General features: G+C 43.5%; 1 protein-coding gene across 1 annotated transcript in view; it reads left to right on the forward strand.

Moving 5' to 3' along the window:
- The first annotated feature begins 1,916 nt into the window (after positions 1-1,916).
- The window catches only part of RAMP1 (receptor activity modifying protein 1), a 42,564-nt gene continuing 19,386 nt past the window's right edge, over positions 1,917-25,094 (forward strand). Inside the window, exons 1-2 of the mRNA XM_035140713.2 lie at positions 1,917-2,167; positions 16,394-16,532. Of these exons, the coding sequence (XP_034996604.1) occupies positions 2,116-2,167; positions 16,394-16,532 (191 nt within the window). The 5' untranslated portion in view covers positions 1,917-2,115. The remainder of the gene's footprint in view (positions 2,168-16,393; positions 16,533-25,094) is intronic.

Consider the following 25,094-nt stretch of genomic DNA (forward strand, 5'->3'; position numbering starts at 1 on the left):
GAATGCACAATCCAGCCATAAGCACAAAGCGGCAGCAGCAGCTTACCAGGAATAGGCAGACTGCTGTGGGAACAGGAGTTTGAATGGTGCCTTTCCCAGCATCCCTGACATGGACTGTGCTAGCTGAGGTGGGTGGGAGTTGGCTGGGCAGCACTGCATGGGCTTCCCCCAATGGCTTTCTCCATTCAAATGTTATGTGGTTTTCCACACAAAGCAACATCTTTTAATGTATTTTAAAGAAAAAGGTGAAGGAAACTTGTCCAGCTCCTTGCCTTCTAAATTCTTCTGCAGCTAGGTTTGAGTTAACCCTTTTTTTCTCCCAGAAGTCAGTAGTGGGATAGGAAAACTGGGCGGAAAACCATCAGTACATTTCAGATTGCACTCTAAGCAACCACCAATTAAACTTTTATTTTTGAGTTTTAAGCTTCAGGTATGATAATGCAGTTTTCTGCCAGGTACTCTTGACCTGTGGGACTGGCTTATGGCAGAAAAAGAAATTTATTGGGTAATAATAGCAACTGGCATAAATGTAAACATACCAGGTTTGGGACAGAAGCCTTATTACCAATAAACTTAACATTTCTAAGGATTTGGTCAAGGGACATTCATTCAGTACATGGGAGCAACACCTTTTTCAATTTTTTTAATTGATGTTTCATATATGGTATATTGAGGGAACTTGTATTTCAAATCTTTTTTTTAAAAAAAAAGGTGTAAAAAATAAATAGAAGGTATTTGAACACAAATAAATTCACACTTAAATGTATGCCTATAATATGCCCCAGGTTTCTGGAACTTGCAGTGAGTGACGAAGTACTGCTTGAGGTGAGATGACAACACTGCAAACACATCCCATATGGCATAGATAGAGCACCATCCACTAGGATGGGCAGGAGAAAGATTTTGGAAGCATAAAGTCAAAAGTGTTACTATATGGATGAAGACAAACACACAGAAACAGCAACCCATAGATGCACCAACTCCCCAGTATGGACACAACCCTTGTATTCCCTTCTAGGTCTCAGGAAGTGCTTAGTAGAATAATGTATTTGTAATTATGAACCTTTATTGTATGGCTAAATGCACACTTCTATTTACAGTGGACTCCCACTGGGAATGGGCTGCTAACCGTTGGCAAAAATGATGTTCTAAATGGTTATATTAGAAAGTCACTCGGGTAACAATTTGTTCCTCTGAACTGGGGAGTGCGTGTTTCTGTCTCGATAGCAGGTGCCCACTTTCTGAAATGCTCTGCACATCGTCATTCGTATGTGAACTTCAGAGGAATAAAATAGGTACTCCTGGAGGAAAAACTCGATATCGGCACAAAACATTAGAAATGGCTGTCAACCACAAAGGCATACCTTCATGCATAGAAATGTCTCTTCAATATTCAGAACTTTTTGGGTTGGACGTTTCAGAGGGGCGGGGAAGGTCATCTTCCTCTCGATCCAGAATCTCACCTGGAGGGTGACATTTGTTGCAACCTTCATCATTCATTCCCTCCCCTTTAAACATCCACTGTCGAGGAGTTCTGCAGAGCTCAAAACCTTGCTCACTGCTCACTAGTTTAATAACCACCTTCCATCCTGTAGCTTTGAGTCTGGCTTCTTTGCTCGTACGCCGAGCGAGTCCCTTTGCGAGGTTTCTTTCCCAAGCAGCAACTTCAGGTCTCCTCCTCTGCGCTCCCTTTGCGCACGGTGCTTGCGCCTGGCGAGGGTGCGCGCACGCGGCTCCCCTTTGCCGGGCTCTGCGCCCTCCTTAGCAACCAGGACCTTGCCGGGGGCGGGGGGCGTGGAAGGCGGAGAGGATTTCTTTCAGCTGAGCGATCCACGGGGCGATCCAATCAGAGCTTCCGCTCCCACGTGGCCCCTTCAGGAGCCGATCGCGTTCCGAAGAGCTCTGCCTCGGGGGGGGGGGGACGGGAAGGGGCGATCCTAGCTCGGCGCTCTTTCAAGAAGCTGGTACAGTACAGGGGATCCTCTTGACGCCTCTCGCGCGAGAGACATTTTCGAAGTGCTCCTCCAGGGGAGCCTCGCTCCTCGGCATGGATCGCGTCGCCCCTTTGCAGTGAAGTCCGCGGGAGTCGGCAGGCTCTTTCGCTCTCTCCAAGCCATGGCTTTGGCGAGGGTCGTCCAGCTGAAGCGCTTCGTGTGGCTCGTTCTGGGTGAGTGTTGCTTTGTGCCGATGCGCGTTTAGGAGACAAGGACTTTGCATAATGGAGGCACGGGACAAAGGTGATTGCTGCTCACACGCCGTAGTAATAGAGGAAGATCTTTGAAGACTTCCTGAGATAATGTCGGTTGGTATCCATCTAACAATTAACAGGATTTGCTAATACGTGACAATGACAATGTCTGTAATGCAGTCTAGAAGATTTCCCATCGAGCTAGCCCGGGTGTGAGTGTGAGAGTGAGGGTGGGTTGGCTTTGAGACATTTTACTTCCTCAAACCCTTTGGCTGTGATGTGAGCGCGTTGCTTCTTTTGTCCCCTTTAAGTGGTTTGATTGTACAAAATCTACTCTCTTCTGTTGAATTTGCACCCAGCTTCTGCTTTATTTTCCCACACACGAGTGGGCAGATGTGATACTTCCGTTAACCCCTGAAGTCAGTAAGTCTCCTCGAGCCAGCAGAGTTGAGGCAGGCATGCTACATCCCAAGGCAAGCCTGAGGCAGCCCCAGGGAGGGATTTGAACAGAGACTCACCAACACTGCAGGCCCTTTCACACATTACACACAACAAATCCAGGTTGGCCACCAGCTGCAGACCTGACAGCCAATCTTTGACATGTGCCCATATATGTGTTTTTTCCAGCACTTTAAATTTTTTAGATGGATGCAACCCTTCAATGCCAGTACAGGAATCTGAACATGTACTGTATAGAATGCATTTCTATTCCTAAAGTGCACATGGGAATAAAGGACAAGGCTTTTGCCTACACTGAGTCTGGTGGCTTTCTTGCATCCTTGAGCCACTCGCTTCCCGGAATTGGCTGCATGTAACAGACCATGGTTCTATAAATTATAAAACTTGTTTGTGCCACCCATGTAAATCCCTCTTCCTCTGCTCAAACCATTTGCCTGCAGACCTTTGTTGTTGTTTTATCTTTTTCCTTTCCGGGATTTGATTGTATTACAAATCATCTCTTGCAGCATATAGAAATCAACAGTGAAGGGAAGGTGCCTTGTGCTTTCAAGAAGCTAAGCATTCAGAAATATTGCTAGTATGTTTACATTAAGGTTACCAGACGTCCCCGTTTCCCGGGGACAGTCCCCAGATTTATAAATCAAGTCCTCTGACACAATCCTATTATTCCGACTCATTTCAATGAAGTGTCCCCGGATTCATTGAAAAAAATCTGGTAACCTTAGTTAGCGTGCATTGTAAGTCGGGGAGGGGAGATCTGCATCTGGCAGGAAACTAGATCCTTATCTCCCCTTACCCTGTGTGCCCACCTGTCAAAATGACATCATATAATTTATCCTGTACATTTTTATTCCTCAGCTTAAACTTTGTGCAGATGTGTGACTGCTCAAGTTTTCACCTTTCCAGGGAGTTGCTTAAAATTGACAAATATTTAGCCCATGACAAATTGTATCAAAAGCAAGCAAAGGTCTAACAGAAATGGCCACTTAAATTATAAGGGACGTACAGAAAAGGAAGATGGGTGTTTCCTGGTGGGGCTAGTAGGTTAATAGCCATCTTCTTACATGCTCATGGCTTGCTTTGTACTTGCTTTGTCCCACAGTGTCATTGAGCATGTTTACTGCACAGGTATTGCTCAGGTGTCCTGAGAAGGCTATGCTGTGAGCCAAGGATTTGCACCACTGTGTTTGCCTGCTGCCTGTGGCACTTGCAGTCAAGCGTGGTCCCTTTGGTATCACAATTTGCTATTGCAATAATGTTATACCAGTGGAAGAGATGACCCTGCCTTGCAGTGGAGGGTAAAAGTAAGTGACCTTTCTGCTCCCTTGCAGCGCTGCAAGTTTATGTGTTGCCTTATTGGTGGCAGTAATGCAAATCATTATTTGGTAGAATATGAAGTTAAATCTCTTTCCTTGGATTGGAAATGAAGCAAAGTAAAACAGCTGGATCACTGCAGGTCTTCAGCCTGTGGGTCAAAACCCACAAATGGATGGCAAGCAAGGCCATCCCAGGTGGGTCGTAACAAAGCTGGACTCTAGCTAAGGTTGATCAAACCAAAGGATCACTAAATGCAGTGTCTGGGCTAGAACACATTGTTTTGATGAGACACTCATTTCAACAATTTCCACGAATGCTGGCTGCAAAGAGGCAGGAGAATGGCAATATTCAGTATTTTTCAGTAAGAAAGGCTTTTCTGGCCAACTGTATGCCCCACCTTCCTATAGCTCTCTATGGAGTACGGACGCTCTGTTCACTTTCTGGTCTGTTTCTCTGGCTTTCTAGACTTCTTCCACAACTGGAAGTATGCTGGGACTATAATGCAGAAGTATGCTTGGTAGTGGGAAGAAGAAGGAAGTGTCTTCTTCAGAAGAGAAGCAGCAATAATCCCTTCCTCCACACGCTAAAATCTACCCCACCACTCAGAACTCAGCACATTCTTCCCTTGTACCACACCAGAACACAAGCTAAAAAACTAATTTGTGGGAGGGTATCTAGTGAAGACAAGCATCCGCTGTGGACACAGAGCCGCCAGGAATTAGGACAAGGAGTTGCAGAAAATAATCCTTGATCTCTGTTGTGGCACAACCTTAAAAGGGAAATTTCAGCAACTAATATTACCAAAGTTTTGGATATCAGTTAGTGACTTAGAATTGGCAAGTGAAGCAATCATTCACCCTGTGCCATTTGGTAGCACCTGTCTCCATGGACAGGCTTCTCAACAAAGGTGACCTTCTAAACAAAAACAAAACCCCAATTTGGTTGTACAAGGTGAGCTGTGAGTTAGCTTTTCACTTATCACCCCTCACTGGAATGAAATCTGAAATGACGTTTGCTCAGGTGTCTCATTGAAATGGTGAGTTTTTAAATCAATCAATCAATCACTGGTTTTCAATAGCTTCTCAGCCTTTTGGCTAAGAAAAAAATGTAAAAATCACGGATTTTCATTTCACAGTAATGCCAAAGTAGCACTATGTATATTGATTTGTGAATTACCATTTTAATATTAATAAAGTGTCTTATTAGTACTCTTAAGTTATAAATCAAATTTGAATCTGTGAAACTGGATAGTGTGGCACAGGATGGAAGTCAGAGGTGGGTCTGGGACGCTTTTATCTCAACATAATTTATACTGCTGATTTTACTCTAATTCTGCTAATGTTTTAAAACATTAGCAGAATTAGAGTAAAATCAGCAGTATAAATTATGTTGAGATAAAATGAGAAAGAGAGGTTGTAGAGTGATTAATGCCAATCAGAAGGTTGGCGGTTCGAATCCCCACGACTGGGTGAGCTCCCGTTGTTTGGTCCCTGCTCCTGCCCACCTAGCAGTTCGAAAGAACGTCAAAGTGCAAGTAGATAAATAGGTTCTTCTGCTCCGGCAGGAAGGTAAACGGTGTTTCCGTGTTTTTTGGGGGGGGGGCAAATTACGTCGTGATAATTAGGGTGTGCATTAGATTTGATGCCGCATTTACATTCAAGTAAATATGGTATGTGAAGAATCATTGTAAACAAATTAAAACATTAGCAGAATTAGAGTCAAATCAGCAGTATAAATTATGTTGAGATAAAATGAGAAAGAGAGGTTGTAGAGTGATTAAATTAAGCAGCAGAAATTGATAGAAAGTGCCATGGAAGTGGGGGGAGGGAAGTCAATGTTTTGGTGAATGTGAATGTGGAAAACTAATAATAAAAATCAATATGTGTTTTTGTTGTTTTTAAAATACATTGGTTCCAATTTGGTTTGTTTTTTACATTTAAAACCTCCAAGGCTCTTGTGAACCATGTTACTCCAGGGGTTTCCCTGTCAGCCCATTCCTCTTCCCTTTAAAATTTGAGGCAAGTATTGAAATCAATATGAAATATTGTTGTACACTTGCAGGCTTCTAGGGGGAATGCTTCAGTTACAATGCTGAAAAATGAAATTGTCATACAAACTGTGGGATTATTTTTGAGGTCAGGTCCATTGCCTTCCTTCTTTCTTGCTTCCTTCTGTGCACTTTCTTTTGCGAAAAGACTAGTGAATAATGCATTGGACTGTGCTATATATAATGGACTTATCTGTGCAACATAATTAACTATTTACTACTGTTTAGCTTGTAACTCTTCACTAGGAAACAGAAGACGGTACAAGTCAGACTCTCTTTGGTGTAATAGTTATTTTTATTGTCTAAGAAATAGCAAATTGAACATGTTATGGTTTGGGGAAAATGTTTCTTTTGTATAAGATATTTTATTACAATTTTATCATAATACTGTAAAATTACAACTACAAAAGAAAAAACAAAGAGAAACAGAAAATTGAAAGAAAGGGACAATAGAAATAAATAAAGGAAAAATAGGAAGAAAGAAAATTTGATTATTTAAAATCTTTAGTCCTTGTGAACATCCATCTTCTCCACTTTCTGTTAAACAATATTTTGTTTAAGTCAAGGTGTCTCATTCTTTTTTTCCCTACGAAAAGTTCAAGATAGGTACCCTAATTATTATTATTAATAATAAATGTTAATGATATTCTTTCTTTTAATTTTACCTCCATTATTATTATTAGTAGTAGTAGTAGTATTTTTTGCATTTATATACTACCCTATAGCCGGGGGTCTCAGTGCGGTTCACAGAATAAAATTAATTCCCACCACCATTACTCCATATTGAAGAAGAATATATTCCTTCATCCATGTCCATATTAAAGTCTACACACACACATTGGGTCAATATTCCGTTTTTGTTTCTCATTATAGCTAGTTCATATCCAGTTCCATATGTTTAGTTCCATTTCCTGTTGTGTTTACAATAGCATTCTGATCTCATCCTCTAGCACCATTCCCTGAATTCGATCCAGGTTGTATGCAGAGTACTCTCAGTGGCAGAGCTACATCCTGGGGGTGTGGAGAACAGATGGGGGCGTGGCTGGAGCACATCCTGGGGGTGTGCCCCTTGTCCCAGGGGCGTGGTGCGCCATCCGCCAGGATGTGGTGCGTGTCCGCGGGGGTGTGGCGTGCATCCTGGGGGGTGTCCACGATGGCACCCAGCCCCCCGTCTGCCAGTGTACTCTCTCTTTGCTAGAACTAAAGAAAGCTGAAGGCTCAAGCTGCCCCCCCTCCACTCCATCAAGCCTGGTAGATGAAGGGAATGCTGTGGATGTAGCCTATCTTGATTTCAGCAAGGCCTTTGACAAGGTGCCCCATGATATTCTTGTAAAGAAGCTGGTAAAATGTGGGCTAGACAATGCTACCATTCAGTGGATTTGTAACAGGCTGGCTGACCGAACCCAAAGGGTGCTCATCAATGGCTCCTCTTCATCCTGGAGAGAAGTGACTAGTGGGGTGCCACAGGGTTCTGTCTTGGGCCCAGTCTTATTCAACATCTTTATCAACAACTTGGATGATCGACTTGAGGACATCCTGATCAAGTTTGCAGATGACACCAAATTGGGAGGGGTGGTTAATACCCCATAGGACAGGATCACACTTCAAAATGACCTTAACAGATTAGACAACTGGGCCAAAGCAAACAAGATGAATTTTAACAGGGAGAAATGTAAAGTACTACACTTTTGGGGGGTGGGGGTGGAATGAAAGGCACAAATACAGGATGGGTGACACCTGGCTTGAGAGCAGTACATGTGAAAAGGATCCAGGAGTCTTGGTAGACCACAAACTTGACATGAGTCAGCAGTGTGATGCAGCAGCTAAAAAAGCCAAAACAATTCTGGGCTGCATCAATAGGAGTATAGCATCTAGATCAAGGGAAGTAATAGTACCACTGTATTCTGCTCTGGTCAGACCTCACCTGGAGTACTGTGTCCAGTTCTGGGCACCACAGATCAAGAAGGATACTGACAAGCGGGAACGTGTCCAGAGGAGGGCAACCAAAATGGTCAAAGGCCTGGAAACGATGCCTTATGAGGAACGGCTTAGGGAGCTGGGTATGTTTAGCCTGGAGAAGAGAAGGTTAAGGAGAGATATGATAACCATGTTCAAATATATAAAAGGATGTCATATAGAGGAGGGTGAAAGGTTGTATTCTGCTGCTCCAGCAATGGATTCAAACGACAAGAAAGATGATTCCACCTAAACATTCGGAAGAACTTCCTGACAGTAAGAGCTGTTCGACAGTGGAATTTGCTGCCAAGGAGTGTGGTGGAGTCTCCTTCTTTGGAGGTCTTTAAGGCTTGACAGCCACCTGGAATGCTTTGATGGTGTTTCCTGCTTGGCAGGGGGTTGGACTGGATGGCCCTTGTGGTCTCTTCCAACTCTATGATTCTAATGCTTTTCCCCAATAATTCTCCAAATCAGCATTTGGATTCTACTTTACCTACTAATACTTGTATGGAAGTCATTCCATTTCTACATGACCATCTGTGTTTTTCAGTTTAATTATTTCTTGATCTAGTCTTGCCAACTTTTCCTCAATTTCATCTGAAGCCTCTGCTTATACCCCATTTCCATTTTCCATCTCCTATTCCTCTGGCTCATTTCCCTCCATCATCCTTTGACTCATTTTCTTCTTCATCATCAAACACCGATCGATCATTTTTAATTGTTCAACCATCTACTGCTTAACAATATCATGGTCATTGATTGATCCAAAAGTACTGGATGCTTTTAATGTCCTAGATACTATTAGCCATTCATTCCACCTTAATGTCTCCCCCTTAAATCAGTCTTGGTCTGACTTCCAGAACTGTGACTTATTATCTCCAAGTAGATTCCATTCTGACAGCAAATTATAGTTACAGTCGTACCTTGGTTCTCGAATGCCTTGGGACTTGTACGTTTTTGAATGTTCTTTGGAAGCTGAACGTCCAACACGGCTCGGAAGCTGCGCCTTGGTTTTTGAACAGTTCTGGGAGTAAAACGGACTTCCTGAACGGGTTAAGTTTGACAACCAAGGTACTTGCACTTCACTTTCAATTTCCCCAATTCTTTAGTGGCAGGAAACAAACAAATAATAATTAAGGATTTTTTATACACTCCATAGGGAACTTTGCCCAATGTTATCAGGAGTGGAACGGTGTTTCTCGGTGTCGCAGAGCCAAAGTAGAGCAAATATAACAGTAGGCCTGAAGTAAATTAGAGCAGTCTTCCCAGAGGCTGTGTACACACTATCCCTTTAAAGTTTTAGTTACAGGTAGGTAGCCGTGTTGGTCTGAGTCGAAGCAAAATAAAAAAATTCCTTCAGTAGCACCTTAAAGACCAACTAAGTTTATATTTTGGTATGAGCTTTCGTGTGCATGCACACTTCTTCAGATACACGAAGAAGGTGTATCTGAAGAAGTGTGCATGCACACGAAAGCTCATACCAAAATATAAACTTAGTTGGTCTTTAAGGTGCTACTGAAGGAATTTTTTTATTTTCCTTTAAAGTTTGTTAAAGATTGCTAGGAATTGTAACTCTGTCTTGTGTAAAGCTCAGTGCTCAGAATACTCTGAGGAAAGAAGGTGATTAAAGATATGGTGTGTGTGTAGCCAGAGAAGTTGTAATGGTGAGTTCAGAGAAACTTAGAGCAACTGTGAGTAAATTTGGAGGCTTTGTAAGGAGATGAGGCCTTTGCTTCCTCAATGATTAGAAAAAGTCAATCCGTCTTTCTTATGGTCAAAGACTTAGACCAGACAACAGAAATAACAATAATAACATGCATAACTACATCAGCACTAAGGGGAAGTAAAAGGTAAAGGTAAAGGGACCCCTGACCACTAGGTCCAGTCGTGACCGACTCTGGGGTTGCGCACTCCGAGGGAGCCGGCGTATAGCTTCCAGGTCATGTGGCCAGCATGACAAAGCCACTTCTGGTGAACCAGAGCAGCACACGGAAACACCATTTACCTTCCCGCTGTAGTGGTTCCTATTTATCTACAGTGGTGCCTCACTAGACAAATTTAATTTGTTCCACAGGTCTTTTCTTATAACGAAAAATTCGTCTAGTGAATCCCATAGGAATGCATTGAATTTTTTTTTTAAAAAAATTTGCCCATAGGAACGCATTAATTGAATTTCAATGCAAACGAATTCGTCTAGTGAGGCAACCTCCGCTCGAAAAATCATTTCGTTAAGCGAAAATTTCGTTAAGCAGGGCATTCGTTAAGCGAGGCACCACTGTACTTGCACTTTGACGTGCTTTCGAACTGCTAGGCTGGCAGGAGCTGGGACCAAGGAACGGGAGCTCACCCCATTGCAGGGATTTGAACTGCCAACCTTCTGATCGGCAAGCCCTAGGCTCTGTGGTTTAACCCACAGCGCCACCTGCGTCCCCAAGGGGAAGTAGTAGTAGATAAAACCCCAGCTGATATCGACCTATTTGCTGCAAAACTACCAGCCCAATTCCTATACAGGCTAGACAAAGTCAAAGCTGACCCAGAAGCCCATGTTCAGGGGTAGCTGAAGAGGCCCAAGAGGTAGATGAGCAGCAGATAGCTGAGAATGTAAGAAAAGCCCATATTGTATTATTGCCATCTGATTAATCATCCAATTTCCCATAGTGGCTAACCAGATGTCTTCAAAAAGCCCAAGGATGGGCTTTAAGGCAACTGGGTAGGGCTGGCACCAGCCTCCACAGGTAAAGATTGATGGATCAAAGGTGTTGTTGCATGGCTGCTGGCCCCCCAGTGCTGTCTCACCCTTCCTGCAGCTGCATTAAGAGAGGTGAGCCAGGTGGAGGGAGAGAAGCAGTAGATTTCGGTGTCCTTTGCATACTCATCACGAGCAAGTTCGCAGGTGGGTTTCTCAGGACCCAACAACTGGCGTACCCTAGAGACGGGCCAAAAAAAAGGGAGAAATGTCTGTGAGTGGGACCTACCTGCCATGTAGAAGAGCCTGGGATCATGGACAGAAAATGGACATTCAGGACACTGCTGATCTAGCTAAAGGCTAGCAAGCGGACCTTAGACCCGCAGCTTGGACTAAGGCCTGAGTCAGTTGGCCAGGTTCAGGAAGAAAGTAGCAAGACAGAGAAAGAGGGACTCCTCCTCCTCCTTTACTTCACCATTTGTCACTGGTAGACTTTCTTCCGACACTTTTATGTCATCTCCATGGAAATGGGCCTTGAGATTCCTTGCCAAGAAACCGGAATCCCTACAGACGTGGAATTCTGCTCAGCCCCAGAACAAAGAAAAACCCACAGCTCATCACGAGAAATCTGCGCACTGCAGGAGGAGGGCGTCTTGCTGCAATTGAATGTTTTGAATATTCTGCTGCAAGAGGGAGTCTCTTCTGCAAAGGAAACAAGTTGCTCAGCAAAGGGTTTAGCTGCTTTGGTTTTGTGTTTACGTAGAGAGGATGCAGGAGGGAAAAATGCAGGCATGTTTTAGTTGCCTTCATGGAAATAAGCATGTACCTTGTGGGACCATGCCTTCAGGTGAAGAGCTAAACAATACTTGGTTGTGTTGTCTTTTTTGTTTTACAGGTTTTTTATTCCTTTATGCTGTCCTGTGAGCCACATGTGGCAAGTAGTCAATAAAGACCCCTGGTATTCACTTCTGATACCCACAGGCAGATGCAATACCCTTCCGAATATTGGAATGTTTATGCAAGCCAGTTCAAAAGGGAAAGGGTTACAAAGTATTTTTCATAGTTCTTTAATATCATAAAGCCATGAGTGCAATCCAAGCAAATCCACTGGAGCATGTTGAATGCTGGATGGTGACAGTTTGATCAAAATGCTTTACATTTTGGTAGGCAGAAAAGACCAAGGAGAAAAGCAAATCCGTGGGTCCCTGAGAGGCCTAGTCACTGCCTGCCTCTCCGCAGAAATGGACAGCAGCTACAACCCCAGCCACCTGCCCAGCTGTTAGCTTTGGGCTCACTCCCAGCTGAGAGCTGGGAAGCTCTTGACATTGATAGACGATTGGTCAAACTCCACCAAGGCTTGGGAGAAGCATTAATCACCTCTAGGACATGCAATAAAGTAGAAAAACTGGTGAGCAGCTCTCGGTTTTAGATTTCATCACAAGCATTTCATGCAATCCTATAATTGCTGAGGGAGAAGCCTCTGAGGACTAATATGTCATCAGCCTGAAGCTATGAATGCTTTTAATTCAGGCACTGCATTCACTTTATTTGGGGGGGGGGAGGCATAGCTGCCAAGTTTTCGCTTTTCTCGCGAGGAAGCCTATTCAGCATAAGGGAAAATCCCTGTAAAAAAGGGATAACTTGGCAGCTATGGGGGGAGGTGTTTGCAACTCTGGAAAGTTATAAGGAGCTGAAGTGTATAAAATGATATGGTCTCCTGATTTGGTTTGTTCCTGTGTTGGATCCATGTCTATACAGTTTATAGAGAGCGGCTGGGGGAACCCAGCCAGATGGGCAGGGTATAATAATAATAATAATAATAATAATAATAATAATAATAAATTACAGTTTCTAAAAACAAACATTTTTTGCTAAACATTTCCTTAGCACCTTGCTTTGCTCTTAGAGTTCCAGACACCATGGGGGGAGGATGTAAATCCCCCCCCATCCTTACATGAGCTGAACATGTAATGAAGTATTTTACTTAACCAAATATTTGGATTTTAACTCTTTTCTGCAAATGAAATGGACTTCACAGTCACAGAATGAGAGAAAAGTCTGCTGTTGGTGGCTAGAGGACTCTTGGGAATGGTGTGAAACACAGGGCATGGAGCTGTGGGTGAGAGAGTAATTTGAAGGAAGTAATCTCTTCCTTATGTGAACAGTAGAGCAACATCCGATTATTTATGTCACCTGAGCTGCACTTGGGCTGTGCCCTTCACAAGGTTCTTAGGCTCGTACCTAGTGTTTTTGATGGCAGAATGACAATGGTGACTCTCTGAGAATAGTACAGTATTTAGTGGAGATGTTTGCATTGCAGGAGGTTGGAATAGATGACCCTCGGGGTCCCTTTCAACTCTGCAGTTGTTATGATTCTGGTAAGTAAGGATGGATCTGCTAGTAATCAGGTTCAAGCCTTAGAAGATTAGCTGCTGGCTTCTTTTTTAGGACTGCCGGAAGAAGAACAAAGGGACGCAGGTGGCACTGTGGTTGAAACCACAGAGCCTAGGGCTTGCCAATCAGAAGGTCAGTGGTTCGAATCCCTGCGATGGGGTGAGCTCCTGTTGCTCGGTCCCAGCTCCTGCCAACCTAGCAGTTCGAAAGCACGTCAAAGTGCAAGTAGATAAATAGGTACCGCTCCAGTGGGAAGGTAAACGGCATTTACATGCGCTGCTCTGGTTCACCAGAAACAGCTTTGTCATGCTGGCCACATGACCTGGAAGCTGTCTGTGGACAAACGCTGGCTCCCTCAGCCTATAAAGTGAGATGAGCGTGCAACCCCAGAGTTGTCCGCGACTGGACCTAATGGTCAGGGGTCCCTTTACCTTTTTAAAGTAGAACAGGATGCCACAGTGATTAGTTTATTCATACGTTTGCTTTATTTCGACAATATTTTATAAAAACCCACATTAAATTGATGTTTCTGAACACATTATTTCTCAAAATAGGAATGCATTTTGGTACATTTTTAATCAAAATCTGTAGTACATTATAATAATTTATTATTATGTGTTATTATGTATTATGTATGTATGTCTGTATTTATGAACATTTATAAGGCACATAGGGACCCAGGTGCCTTAGGGACCCATTTATAAGGCACAAGGGACCCAGGTGGCGCTGTGGTTAAACCACTGAGCCTAGGGCTTGCTGATCAGAAGGTCAGCGGTTCGAATCCCTGTGACGGGGTGAGCTCCCGTTGCTTGGTCCCAGCTCCTGCCAACCTAGCAGTTCGAAAGCACGTCAAAATGCAAGTAGATAAATAGGAACTGCTACAGCGGGAAGGTAAACGGCGTTTGCCAGAAGCGGTTTTGTCATGCTGGCCACATGACCTGGAAGCTATACGCCGGCTCCCTCGGCCAATAATGTGAGATGAGCGCGCAACCCCAGAGTCAGTCACGACTGGACCTGATGGTCAGGGGTCCCTTTACCTTTACCTTTATAAGGCACATAATTTTTAAAACAAATGTAAAAGCCAGGATAAGTGGTGGATAGCTTCATTTTGATCTACACATTAGTCCAGTTAGTGTAGTCCATTTAGTCCAGTTCAGTGTGAATCAGAACTGGCAAAGATCAAATTTTTCATTTGTCCCTACTAATAAGCAACTTAAAATATTTCTTAATGAACTCAAGTATATCAGACATGTAAATTACATTAAGCGTGATAGTGGAAAATTTCTGAGCTCTTGAAAAAATTAGTCTTATGGAGAGAGTAGCACTTCTTATTTTGATCCCTGGGAAAAAATATTAGCTGGCCTCAGCAGGATTTGCTTTCAAGGAAGCATAATAATAATAATAATAATAATAATAATAATAATAGATATTGTTGTTGTTGTTAATTAATTATTATTTATACCCGCACATCTGGTTGGGTTTCCCCAGCCACTCTGGGCGGCTTCCAACCGAATACTAAAAACAATTTAAATTTAAATTCAAACTGTTAGACACCCCGAGTTCTGTTGCTTTACCTTAGTTATAATCAATATAGTAGTTTGAGAACTCTGACTGGATTTGGAAAGAAATATATACTATTGTTGTAAATTTGCAGAACTTGATGGAGGAATGGATTATATATGGGTTGCATTTGTAAAAGCTGTATATATAAGTGTATTTTACCAGCATAGATAGAGTGTTGGTCTATTTTGGTCCAAGGACTATCATGTGTCTTCATGGACTTCACAGGCTCTTTTTATATCCAGGATGGCCCTGGAGGAAGCGCAGGGCTGCCAACATTCTGGGCTGTAAATGCCTAGCAAATAGTATTGCCTGTACATGCGGAACTATGCCATGAATGTCAGGCTCATATCCCCTAATGGACATGATGGAGTAAGGTAGCCAAGAACTATATTGAGCCTCTTTGCTTTCTGTGGACCAAATGAGATGTGATGTTATTCATGTCTTTAGCCTTTGCACAACTGATTATTATTTTTTAAGGCAAGCAGTGAACAATAGGAAAGGGCTATCTTTAGTGGGACCAATCATTATCCTGAGTCTAGTAAGGCAATTTCTGTTCCACACAGAAGTTTGATAGAGGCTTTCTAGCTCCCATTTGATTCCTGTAATGGTTGACAAAGTAGCTAAACAGAGGGAAAAACAATTGTAAATCTGAATTATACTGTCATGGAATATCTCTGGAGGGGCAAGCAGAGATTTATCTTCTATTGATTTATTTATTGATTTATTATCTAATCAATAAAATAGTTTGTCAACTATTTACACCTGTTTTCTAGAATGGTGTTTTTTGTTTTTGAAAAACATCGATGTTTCTATCCTGCATCTCCATGGTTTTAGGGTTTGGGCTGCTACAGTTCTTCTTTCCATGGAATTGGAGGGTGATTGTAAAATTATGGAAGCACAGACCCAAGATGGTTGATCTCAGTAATGGTATTTCTTTATTTGTATTAATGTTTATATCCCATCTAGAGATGGGAAAACCTGTGGGGAAAACCCTGGAAAATTGGGGGGAAACCCAGGTTTTTTTCATTTTTTTTCCAAATGGGAAAAAATGGCTTTGGGGGAAAATTGGTTTTTTTTGTTTTTTCCTCTGCTTTTTTCCCCAGGCCTTCCCATCTCTAATCTCATCAGAGACTTCTTTACAGTCTTCTCAAGATGTATGGGCACGGGGGCAATTGATTTTCTATCAGGGAATTCTCATATTGTCATGGGAGGTGATCGAAATGCTTGGTCAAGAAGACAAACAAATTTGTAAATATGTAGGCACCTTTTCAGCAGATATTCTGTAGGCAAGAAGTTTAATAAGAGTGAGCAGAATCTTACAACACTAGCTTATAGGGGGTGTTTTTCTTCCTAATTTTGAACGACAGTCCTTTGGATGAATCAGCAGGCCGCAGTACGTACCTTTTATTGGTGTGTGTGTGTTGCAATATAGTATTTTTTTCTTAATTCCCCCTTCTTTACTTCCTGAGGTAAAAACCTCAGCAGAGAATCAGCTGGAAGGTGGCCATTATCCCATCAAATTGCTTATTCAACTGGCAGTTAGTCCAACTTATTAGATCTACCTCAAATTGGGATGCAGAGGAAGCAGTGCTAATGGTTTTCCTGCTAATGGTTGCTTATCCCAGGAGTGAGGATGGAGATGTTTCTGAGGGAAGGAACTCTAGCATCTCTCTTGCATGGGTAACTTTGAAATGTGTTAGAATGAATCAATCAACTCAGTCCTGGCCTTTACCTTTCCCCCCCTTTTTTGTCTCTCCCTCCCCTTTCCGCCTTTCCATTGCAGCCCATCATTTTGTTGTGGTCAGGGCATGCCATGAAGTCGCCTATGGGCAGTTCATCCAGGAATATTGCCTCAGCAAGTTTCAATCTGACATGGAAACTCTCAGGAAGACTCTGTGGTGTGACTGGGAAATGACTTTGGGGTGAGTTGAAATTGTTTTGTCCAGTGGGAAGAAAGAACTACGTAAACATCTAATAAATGGCATGCTGGGATTCTGGAGTATAACTCATAGCCTCCTGCATTGGTGTAAAGAGCTGTTTTCTGCTAGTTGCTCGCTAGTCGAAAGGCTGCACATCCACTCTTGTTCCAACTGGTCATATGCAATCTTCATAGTTCGCCAACTAGGCTACTTTCAAGGTAATGACAGATAATTTGAGCAGCCTTATAGCAAACGATGATTTGGTACATCCCCTGCGCCTGTTTTTCTTCTCATTCTATCACAGCATCCAACATTTGACAGAGTAACATAATGGAGACTTGTTTTTTGCACATATTATTACAGTGATTTCATCTGATCTAGTGGACGCAAGCCAAAAAAGTGAAAATCCTTACATGAGCTGAACATGAAATGAAATGAAATATTTTACTTAACCAAATATTTGGATTTTAACTCTTTAGCCAAAACCCTGAAAATTGAAAAAAGATAAAAATGGCAGCATGCATTTGCAGAGAATAAAAACCGAAACCAACTAAATGGGATGCAATGCAATACATTACATATCCTCCCAGTATAGTTATGTTGTAAGATTAGGAGTTTGAACAAGAGAGAGCCAAGGAGGACAGGTTGACAGGAAGGGGTTCTTAGTCATCCACAGACCAGGTTATTATGAAAACAACAGCTAAAACCAGAAACTGAGAGACATATTGGCAAAAGGACCCACCTACCGGTAATACAGTCCTGGCTGGGAATGTTGCCATCAAGTTGGTCGCTCCAAACAATGGAGTGCTCTTCGCATCAGCAACTGGCTAGAACAAGACAGAGACGCATCTGAGTCCTGAAAAATAACATGGGGGGGGGGGGAAGAAGCCTGAGAGATTACAACATAAAAGCCCCCACTTTGGAATTCTAGGTGGTGAGAACAAACACATAAGGCAATTTATTTATTTATTTAGTTTGAGGAATTTATACCCTGCCTACTGGCTGAGGTTCTAAACCAGGCATCCCCAAACTTTGGCCCTCCATATGTTTTGGACTACAATTCCCATCTTCCCCGACCACTGGTCTTGTTAGCTAGGGATCATGGGAGTTGTAGGCCAAAACATCTGGAGGGCCGAGTTTGACCAAATGAAGCAGCCAGAGGTTTGTCCCTCACAAGCCAAGAATTCATCCCTGGCAGCAGGGGTCTGCCTCTCGCATCCCCTGGCTCTAGTGACAGATGACACTGCGAGGTGAGGAAGAGAAGGCTCACTTCAAGGAGCCACTATTCCGCCTTTCCTTGAGATATTGCCAAACCCTGAGATAGTAGGATGCCTTGCAAGATCCTAAGAACAGCCCTTCCCCATTCATGGCAGCAGCTCCTCCTCCTCACAAACTGGCTCTGGCTTCAAGCCCCCACCAGGCTGGCAATTGCCTAAACTTAAAGCCACCAACAGGGGCGGCCCATCCTGTTTCACCACCGGAGAGATGTGTGGCAGTGGCTTCTGGCAAGATCTCTCACACAAGCTCTGTAAAGTCTTGCCAGAAGCCATCTGCCCTGTGCAACCCCAGCAGCTGGGGGAAGGGCTTGGGGGATTCCCCCGTGCAAGGCGGCTGCTTCATTCTGCCTCATGGGAGGGCCGGCCCTGGCCACCAAAATGATACAGGGTAAAACTGTGTGCCCAAACCACTCTGTGCATCACCCCAAAACTCTTACCTTTCACCCAGTTGCCCTGAAACAAATAATTTAGTTCCTTTGCATCCTACTAGGTAAAGGTAAAGGGACCCCTGACCATTAGGTCCAGTCATGACTGACTCTGGGGTTGCGCGCTCATCTCGCATTATTGGCCGAGGGAGCCGGCGTACAGCTTCCAGGTCATGTGGCCAGCATGAGAAAGCTGCTTCTGGCGAACCAGAGCAGCTCATGGAAACACTGTTTACCTTCCCGCTGTAGCAGTTCCTATTTATCTACTTGCATTTTCACGTGCTTTCGAACTGCTAGGTTGGCAGGAGCTGGGACCAAGCAACGGGAGCTCACCCCGTCACAGGGATTCGAACCGCCGACCTTCTGATCAGCAAGCCCTAGGCTCAGTGGTTTAACCACAGCGCCACCTGCATCCTACTAAGTTCACCCAAATCAGTTCCTCTTCAGTTAATTTACACTCCCAGTTAATTTCCCAGTGAGAATCAGTGCTTTTCTTTTAGTCACCCCAGTCATCAGTCTTTACACACCCAAATTAATTTAATTTAAATTGAACTAAACTAAATAGGGTTCAAAAGTAATTCTGGTATCCAGGCAAGATTGCCCCCTGCACCTGTTACTAAAAAGGGGGATAAAACTCAGGAAAGACCGGCAGGTAGAGTATTTTATGTGAGGAGGGGGTTGCACAGAACTTGCTTCTTTGCAGTTACTGCTTCTCTGCTCTTTGCTTGAAGTCAGCCTACCAATGGAGGCAACCGGCAAGTCCAAGTCTTGAATGCACCAAGGAGCTCTAATTGTTTCCCGTCGGACAAAAGCACCTGCTCCCTGCTAATGCACTTTATTTCCTTCCTCTAAATATTCCTTGCCATTGCTCCTTTCAGGTTCTAGCAACAAACCTCTGCCATAGGGAATCCCAAATTAGTGGCAAAGATACAGAAAGATTAAAAGAAAATGACAGTCAGAAAAGGGCTTGGGGGGGTTTCAGAAGATTTTCCTTTCCTTTCCTTTTCTGATTCTGACTTCCCAGTGTCCAGGTTGCTTTCCACATAATAACCAAAAAAGACAGCTTCACAGATCCCCCCACTGTTGCATCTCCACAAGCTATACCTTCAAGGGTTTACAGTTTCTTTTCATTCATGAGATCACGAAGAAAACGGCTGGTGACTCCTGACTTCCTCCTTTGCTTCCTCTTCCACTGTGTGCCTCCCAGTTTTGAAAAAGGAGAGAAGTGAACAAGGCATACTAAAGCCAAGCCAAGCTCAGTGTTTTTCAGCCCCTCAATCGCACTCTTTCCGCATGCTCTCTCTCTCCTTTCTGGGAGGAGTGATGCACACAAAATGACCTGGGCTTATTTCCTCAAATATGATTAAAATGACAACAAACAAATGCACACAGAAATAGAACCCACCCTAAAGGCAAACAATCTATGGTCAGCAAATGACAGGCATTCTTGCCTCCATAGTCTTATCAACAGCTCCCTTATTCCTAGAGTGGCAATGGCAGCTGTTACTACAAGAGAGCCAGCGTGTCTCTCCTTCGCCCTTGGTTTTTTCCAAGTGACTAGTGGTGGGGGCTGCCTTCTTCTCCAGTTGTTATTATTTCCACCTGGGTCTGGGTGTTTCTTTTCAGGGCAGGGAAGAATTTTTCCTATGAGTCAATGTGATTGGTGTGTTTTTCTTTCTTCTTCTTCAACTTGTTGGTCCAGCTGTATTGTGCTCAATGGGGGGGGGGGGGAAGCACCATAGGAAATTTTGTTGTATCAGCCATCAGACACAGACCTGATTGTACTGCCAACCCTCATGGCATGCATCTCCCCCTGCCCGCCCAAGGCCTGCATTCTTGGCTGTGGTTTCAGCAGGAAGCTATGGGACATGCGCAGGGCAGTCTCGAGCAGGTCGCGCACCCTGGTGCTGAGGGGCGGAGATCACTCTGGCGCCCCTGCCCTCGCAGGGTGCAGCATGGTTTCCGCACGGCTTTGCCACGCGGCGCCCAGCCTACCGGCCCGGCGCCCTAGCACACCGCGCCACCGGGGGTCTACCTAGAGCCGGCCCTGGACATGCGCCAATCAGAAATGAAGCAGCATGTCCAGCCCAAAACTGGTGCAGGTGCAAGTACAGGTGCAAGTACAATTTAATTCGTTCTGTGAGTCAATTCGTTTTGCGAAAAAATCGTCTTGCGAATCCCATAGGAATGCATTGAATTTTTTTTAATTTTTGCCCATAGGAACGCATTAATTGAATTTCAATGCATTCCCATGGGAAACTGCAATTTGCTAGATGAATTTTTTGCAAAATGAATTCGTCTTGCGAGGCAACCTCCGATCGCAAAACCCATTCGTCTAGCGAAAAATTAGTCTAGCAGGGCATTCGTCTAGCGAGGTAACACTGTAGTTTTGAAGGCAGAGTTGTATACAGTCTAACCACCTTGGTCTCATCATGAGCACAAATAATCCTGAATGCACAGTAAAAAAAAAAAAGTCTGGAAGATGGAAGAACCCTTAGATTTCTTACAACAAAATTTGCTGAGAGAGAAAGAGCACCCCATTTACACCAGTGGGGGGGGGGGGAATTTAAGCTGAGCTCTGCCTGCCACAGATTGTACTTTTTCATGAAGTAGGGCGTCCTCTTTAGTAATGATAAATCTTTTGGAGGTGTAGATTGATACATTCAGCACCTGTTATTTCTGGCTCTTTTTCGACAGTGTGCCTGGCAAACATTCCCTGTGCATATTAATATGGATATAATGAAAGACCCAACCCCATGTGACTGTTCTAGCAAGGAACAGTGAAGTGACATGTCTTCCTACACCTGCTTTCAGGCATCCTACGCTGCCAATCAACTGCCTTAGCACCCTGTAATCAACATCCTTGGCATGGCTTTCAGGGCACACTGCTGGCTGTTGCAGCAAATACACAATGTGTGAAAAGGAGCCAAATGGGAAGTTTTATTTGTGAATTCCGTAGTGGCAGCTGGCAAGCATAGTGAGACAATAGGTGCTTCAATAAATAGATAAATAAATAAATGGGATAAGCATAGGAATGATCCAGGATGAAAAAGTATCAGGATCTGAAAGAAGGTTTCGGGGTTTTAGCCTCTTTCTTAGAATCTCCCAAGGAAGGAGTAAATCTATGAACCCCCTCCCCTGCACTTCATGATAGCCCTTTCCCTATTTTCTAGGACAAAAGGCTACTGTACCTCAATAGCTTTTTCTGAGGAAAAAGCACAAATGAGAGGTGGACACTTAAGTCAGGCATCAGAAATACATTTTGAAAACATGTGGGCAAAGTCCCACCATGCCTTCAACTCCAATAGACTTGACCTTGGGAAAATCTAAAGGGAAATTGGGAATAATTTCATTGCAAGATTGTCCTCAGATGCAACATAGTCAGCTACCACAGTGTTTTTCAACCTTTTTTGGGGCAAAGGCACACTTGTTTCATGAAAAAAATCACGAGGCACACCACCATTAGAAAATGTTAAAAAAATTTAACTGTGCCTATATTGACTATATATAAAGTAATTCTCCCACGGCACACCAGGCAACATCTCGCGGCACACTAGTGTGCCGCGGAACAGTGGTTGAAAAACACTGAGCTACCAGGCCCTTCTCTAGTTGGGCCTTCTTGATGCATCATCAAGTAAGAGGATGGCAGTTATAGGAACCTACAAAGTGATTGCAGCTTGAGTTCTGAAGAAAGTTTGCAAAAATCTGAACTTTCTGAACTAATTGTGGAATTCTTCCACAACATACATTGAATTACCTGGTAGGATCAAGGTGTTTTTAATGTTTACTGATTACTTCTGAACACTGGCGGAAGAAGGGGGGTGCAGTGTGCACCGGGTGTCAGCCGTGAGGGCGGGTGACATCGCCGCACCACACACCCCTGCTCGCTGCACAGGCAAGACCCCAGGATGCTCGCTGCGCAGGTGGCAGGCCACTAGGGACAATTCTGCCGTGGGCGGCTAGCGGTGCCCACTCGCCATGTGGGCGGCAGGTGGCTAGGGAAGCTCGCCGCGTGGGCGGCAAGCATCACCCCCATGCTCACTGTGTGGGCGGCGGGTAGCTAAAGACGTTTGCCGTCCGGGCGGCTAGCCCCGCCCCCGCACAGCTCCAGGTGCCGGGGCAGGTAGCTCCGCCCCTGCTTCTGAACCCAGGTTCTGGATCTTTTAGTTAAGGCTCCCTTCTGAAGTTCAGGTCAGCAATTCATTGTCCATGCCATTTCAGTCACTAAGCTAGAATCTATTCAGGCCCCAGCAATGATTTATTTCTCACATATTCCTTGGCACCACAAAGGTTTTCTTGTGGTCCAGGGAACCCACTTAAGGACTCTATATGGGCTCTTGGATACCCCGTAAGGGAAAAGGAGCAGTTTTTTCTTATAACAGCCCATAATAGTTGTCTTCTTGCCCTGTCCAAAGTGTGCTCATCAGCCCTCCAAATGTTTTTGGACTTCAATTCCCACCAGCCCCAGCCATGTAGCCATAGTCAAGGAATAGGATAGTTGTAGCCCACCTACAGGTTTCCCATCCTTTGCCTACAGACTTGCCTTAATCTAAAGTAATCGTCGTTGATTTTTTGTCTCTTGTGACAGTTGCACTTCTGAGCTCTTTGGGTAACAACTGGCTTACTACAGATCCAACAGTGAATATGCAAAAACTATAGCGCCTTCAAATTGCTACTCTGATTGGGGAATAGAGCACCAAGACAAAAATTTATGCGATAGCATCCTTTGGCAGAGGGAAATATTTAGGCTGATATTTGTTGGGATTGTGCTAATTTTGGCAGATGTCAGGCACCATTCAAACATTTTCTATGGCAATTTTCCTTCTTTTCCCACTGTGACTAATCCTTTGTGGTTTGGTTCTCCCCGAGAAGCTGAAATCTGCCTCACTTTCTTTAGATATGAAGCAGGTGACAATTCAGCTATTTTAATTGGATTCCAGATTACGTGGAGTGGCACATTGGTCAAAGTGGCCCGCGTTGGAATAGCCTTGGGTGACAGCATCATGCTTCTCAATGCACATTACTCTAACATGGTGTGCAGCTGTTGTTTCAATTGGGCAAGAGTAAAAATATCCACTGTGCCTAGGAAGACTGTGCATAAGCACATAGATTTTCATTATTGTAATTAAGCAGAGGCTCTTGTTGATGTTTGTTTCTTCTCTACTGATGGGCAGGAAAGCAAGTAGATCATGCCTGGCCCACGGTGCAAGCAACGAAGAACAACATATATTTCTGGTAGGAATGTATGAACTGGAGAACTCCCCCCCCCCTTACAGCTTAAAATAACATCTGGTTAAAAAGAAAACAACTGCCGCACAGTATCAGATAGGATCACCAAATCCAGGAAAATTAAAAGTACTGGCAGAAGAGAAATGTTTCTGTTGCATTTCCCTCCTCACTTCGTTTTTTAAAAAGTTGCCCCCTAGAAGTTTTTTGTGTAACCTGTTTTCTCATACAGATACAGTGGTACCTCGGTTTAAGAACAGCCCTGTTTACGAACTCCGCAAAACCGGAAGTAGTTTGTGAACTTTATCTCGGTCTATGAACAGAATCCAAACAGTGGAAGGGCACCGGCGGCGGGAGGCCTCATTAGGGAAAAATAAAACATCAGGGGAGTTTTATTTTTTTTATAAATAATTTTTATTAATTTCCAATTATTAAAATCCAATATAAACCACATTTTATCAATGTCAAATTACAATTCTAATTCCAAGGAAGAGACGTTTTGGAAGAGGCAGAAGCTGCGCACGGTGGCCGGCAACTGCCTTCTTCTTTCCCACCTCCTTTCCAACATCGTGATATACCACCATATCGCAATGTTTAGCTGGTGGTATATTATGATGTTGGAAAACAGTCCTAGCACAGCCCTACCTCCATCTCTGTAAAACAACCCAGCATGAGATGTGAGTGGAAAAACCCATTTTGGCACCTGCTGGATCAAAACCTTTCCTGATCTACCTCAAGGTAATTTCCAGTTTTTGCCCCTATTTTTCTGGGGGTACTCAAGGGTTTGCAGTACCAGCACCTTTCCCCCTCAAAGGTTAAAAGTGTGGCACTTACTCTAACTTCATGGTGAGTACTATGAGGGGAGAAAGACTTTGTTGGTCATCAGGCAATGGCTTCTCCACCTTCCAGTCCTGGGAGCCTTCCCAGACCATGACTTTGAGAACAGCAGAAGCAGTTGGGAAGAGAGGACCTCAGGGATATTTTGGGGGGGATTTACTTTGTGTGTTCTTGTTTCTCAGTTTGATCCTTTTATATGGTTTTGTATGTTTTGTGGTATTTTATGCATTGTGATTGGCTGCAATTTTTATTGATTATAGATTAGTAATTCTTTCTTGTAATTGATAAGTGTAAACTGTTTAATTATTCTTTGATGTTTAATTTTACTGTTTATTATCGGATTCTAGTGAATTATTGAATATTGCTTTATTTGTTATAAGATGTTTTTTTAAAAGTTATTCTAATTTTTATATTGGATCAGCTTGTTGCTATTAATGTTTGATGTTTTATTATGTTTTTATATGTGTTGGAAGCAGCCCAGAATTAAAAAATATTATTTTTATATTATAGTACCAGCACCATTTTTCTTTTTTAAAAAAAGCACTGGCACAATCCATGTTGAATTATTCACTGACTCGAGTTTGCAAGCCACAGGTGCTCTCGGTTATTCATGAGACAGCATTTGCAAATGTACTTCTTCATATGTACATGCTCACTTGCAGCATAAGCCTTTTAATGAGTTGATTCATTATGCTATTCGTTGTTGTGGTAGCCGGACTGTTGTTTCTAAAGGGAGCTTATCTGAGTAGTTATTATAGCACAGCTGTTTAGATGGCTTGAAATGGATCAATATGATTGAT

This window comes from Zootoca vivipara, chromosome 1 (assembly GCF_963506605.1).
Source record: "Zootoca vivipara chromosome 1, rZooViv1.1, whole genome shotgun sequence".
Classification (NCBI taxonomy): Eukaryota; Metazoa; Chordata; class Lepidosauria; order Squamata; family Lacertidae; genus Zootoca; species Zootoca vivipara.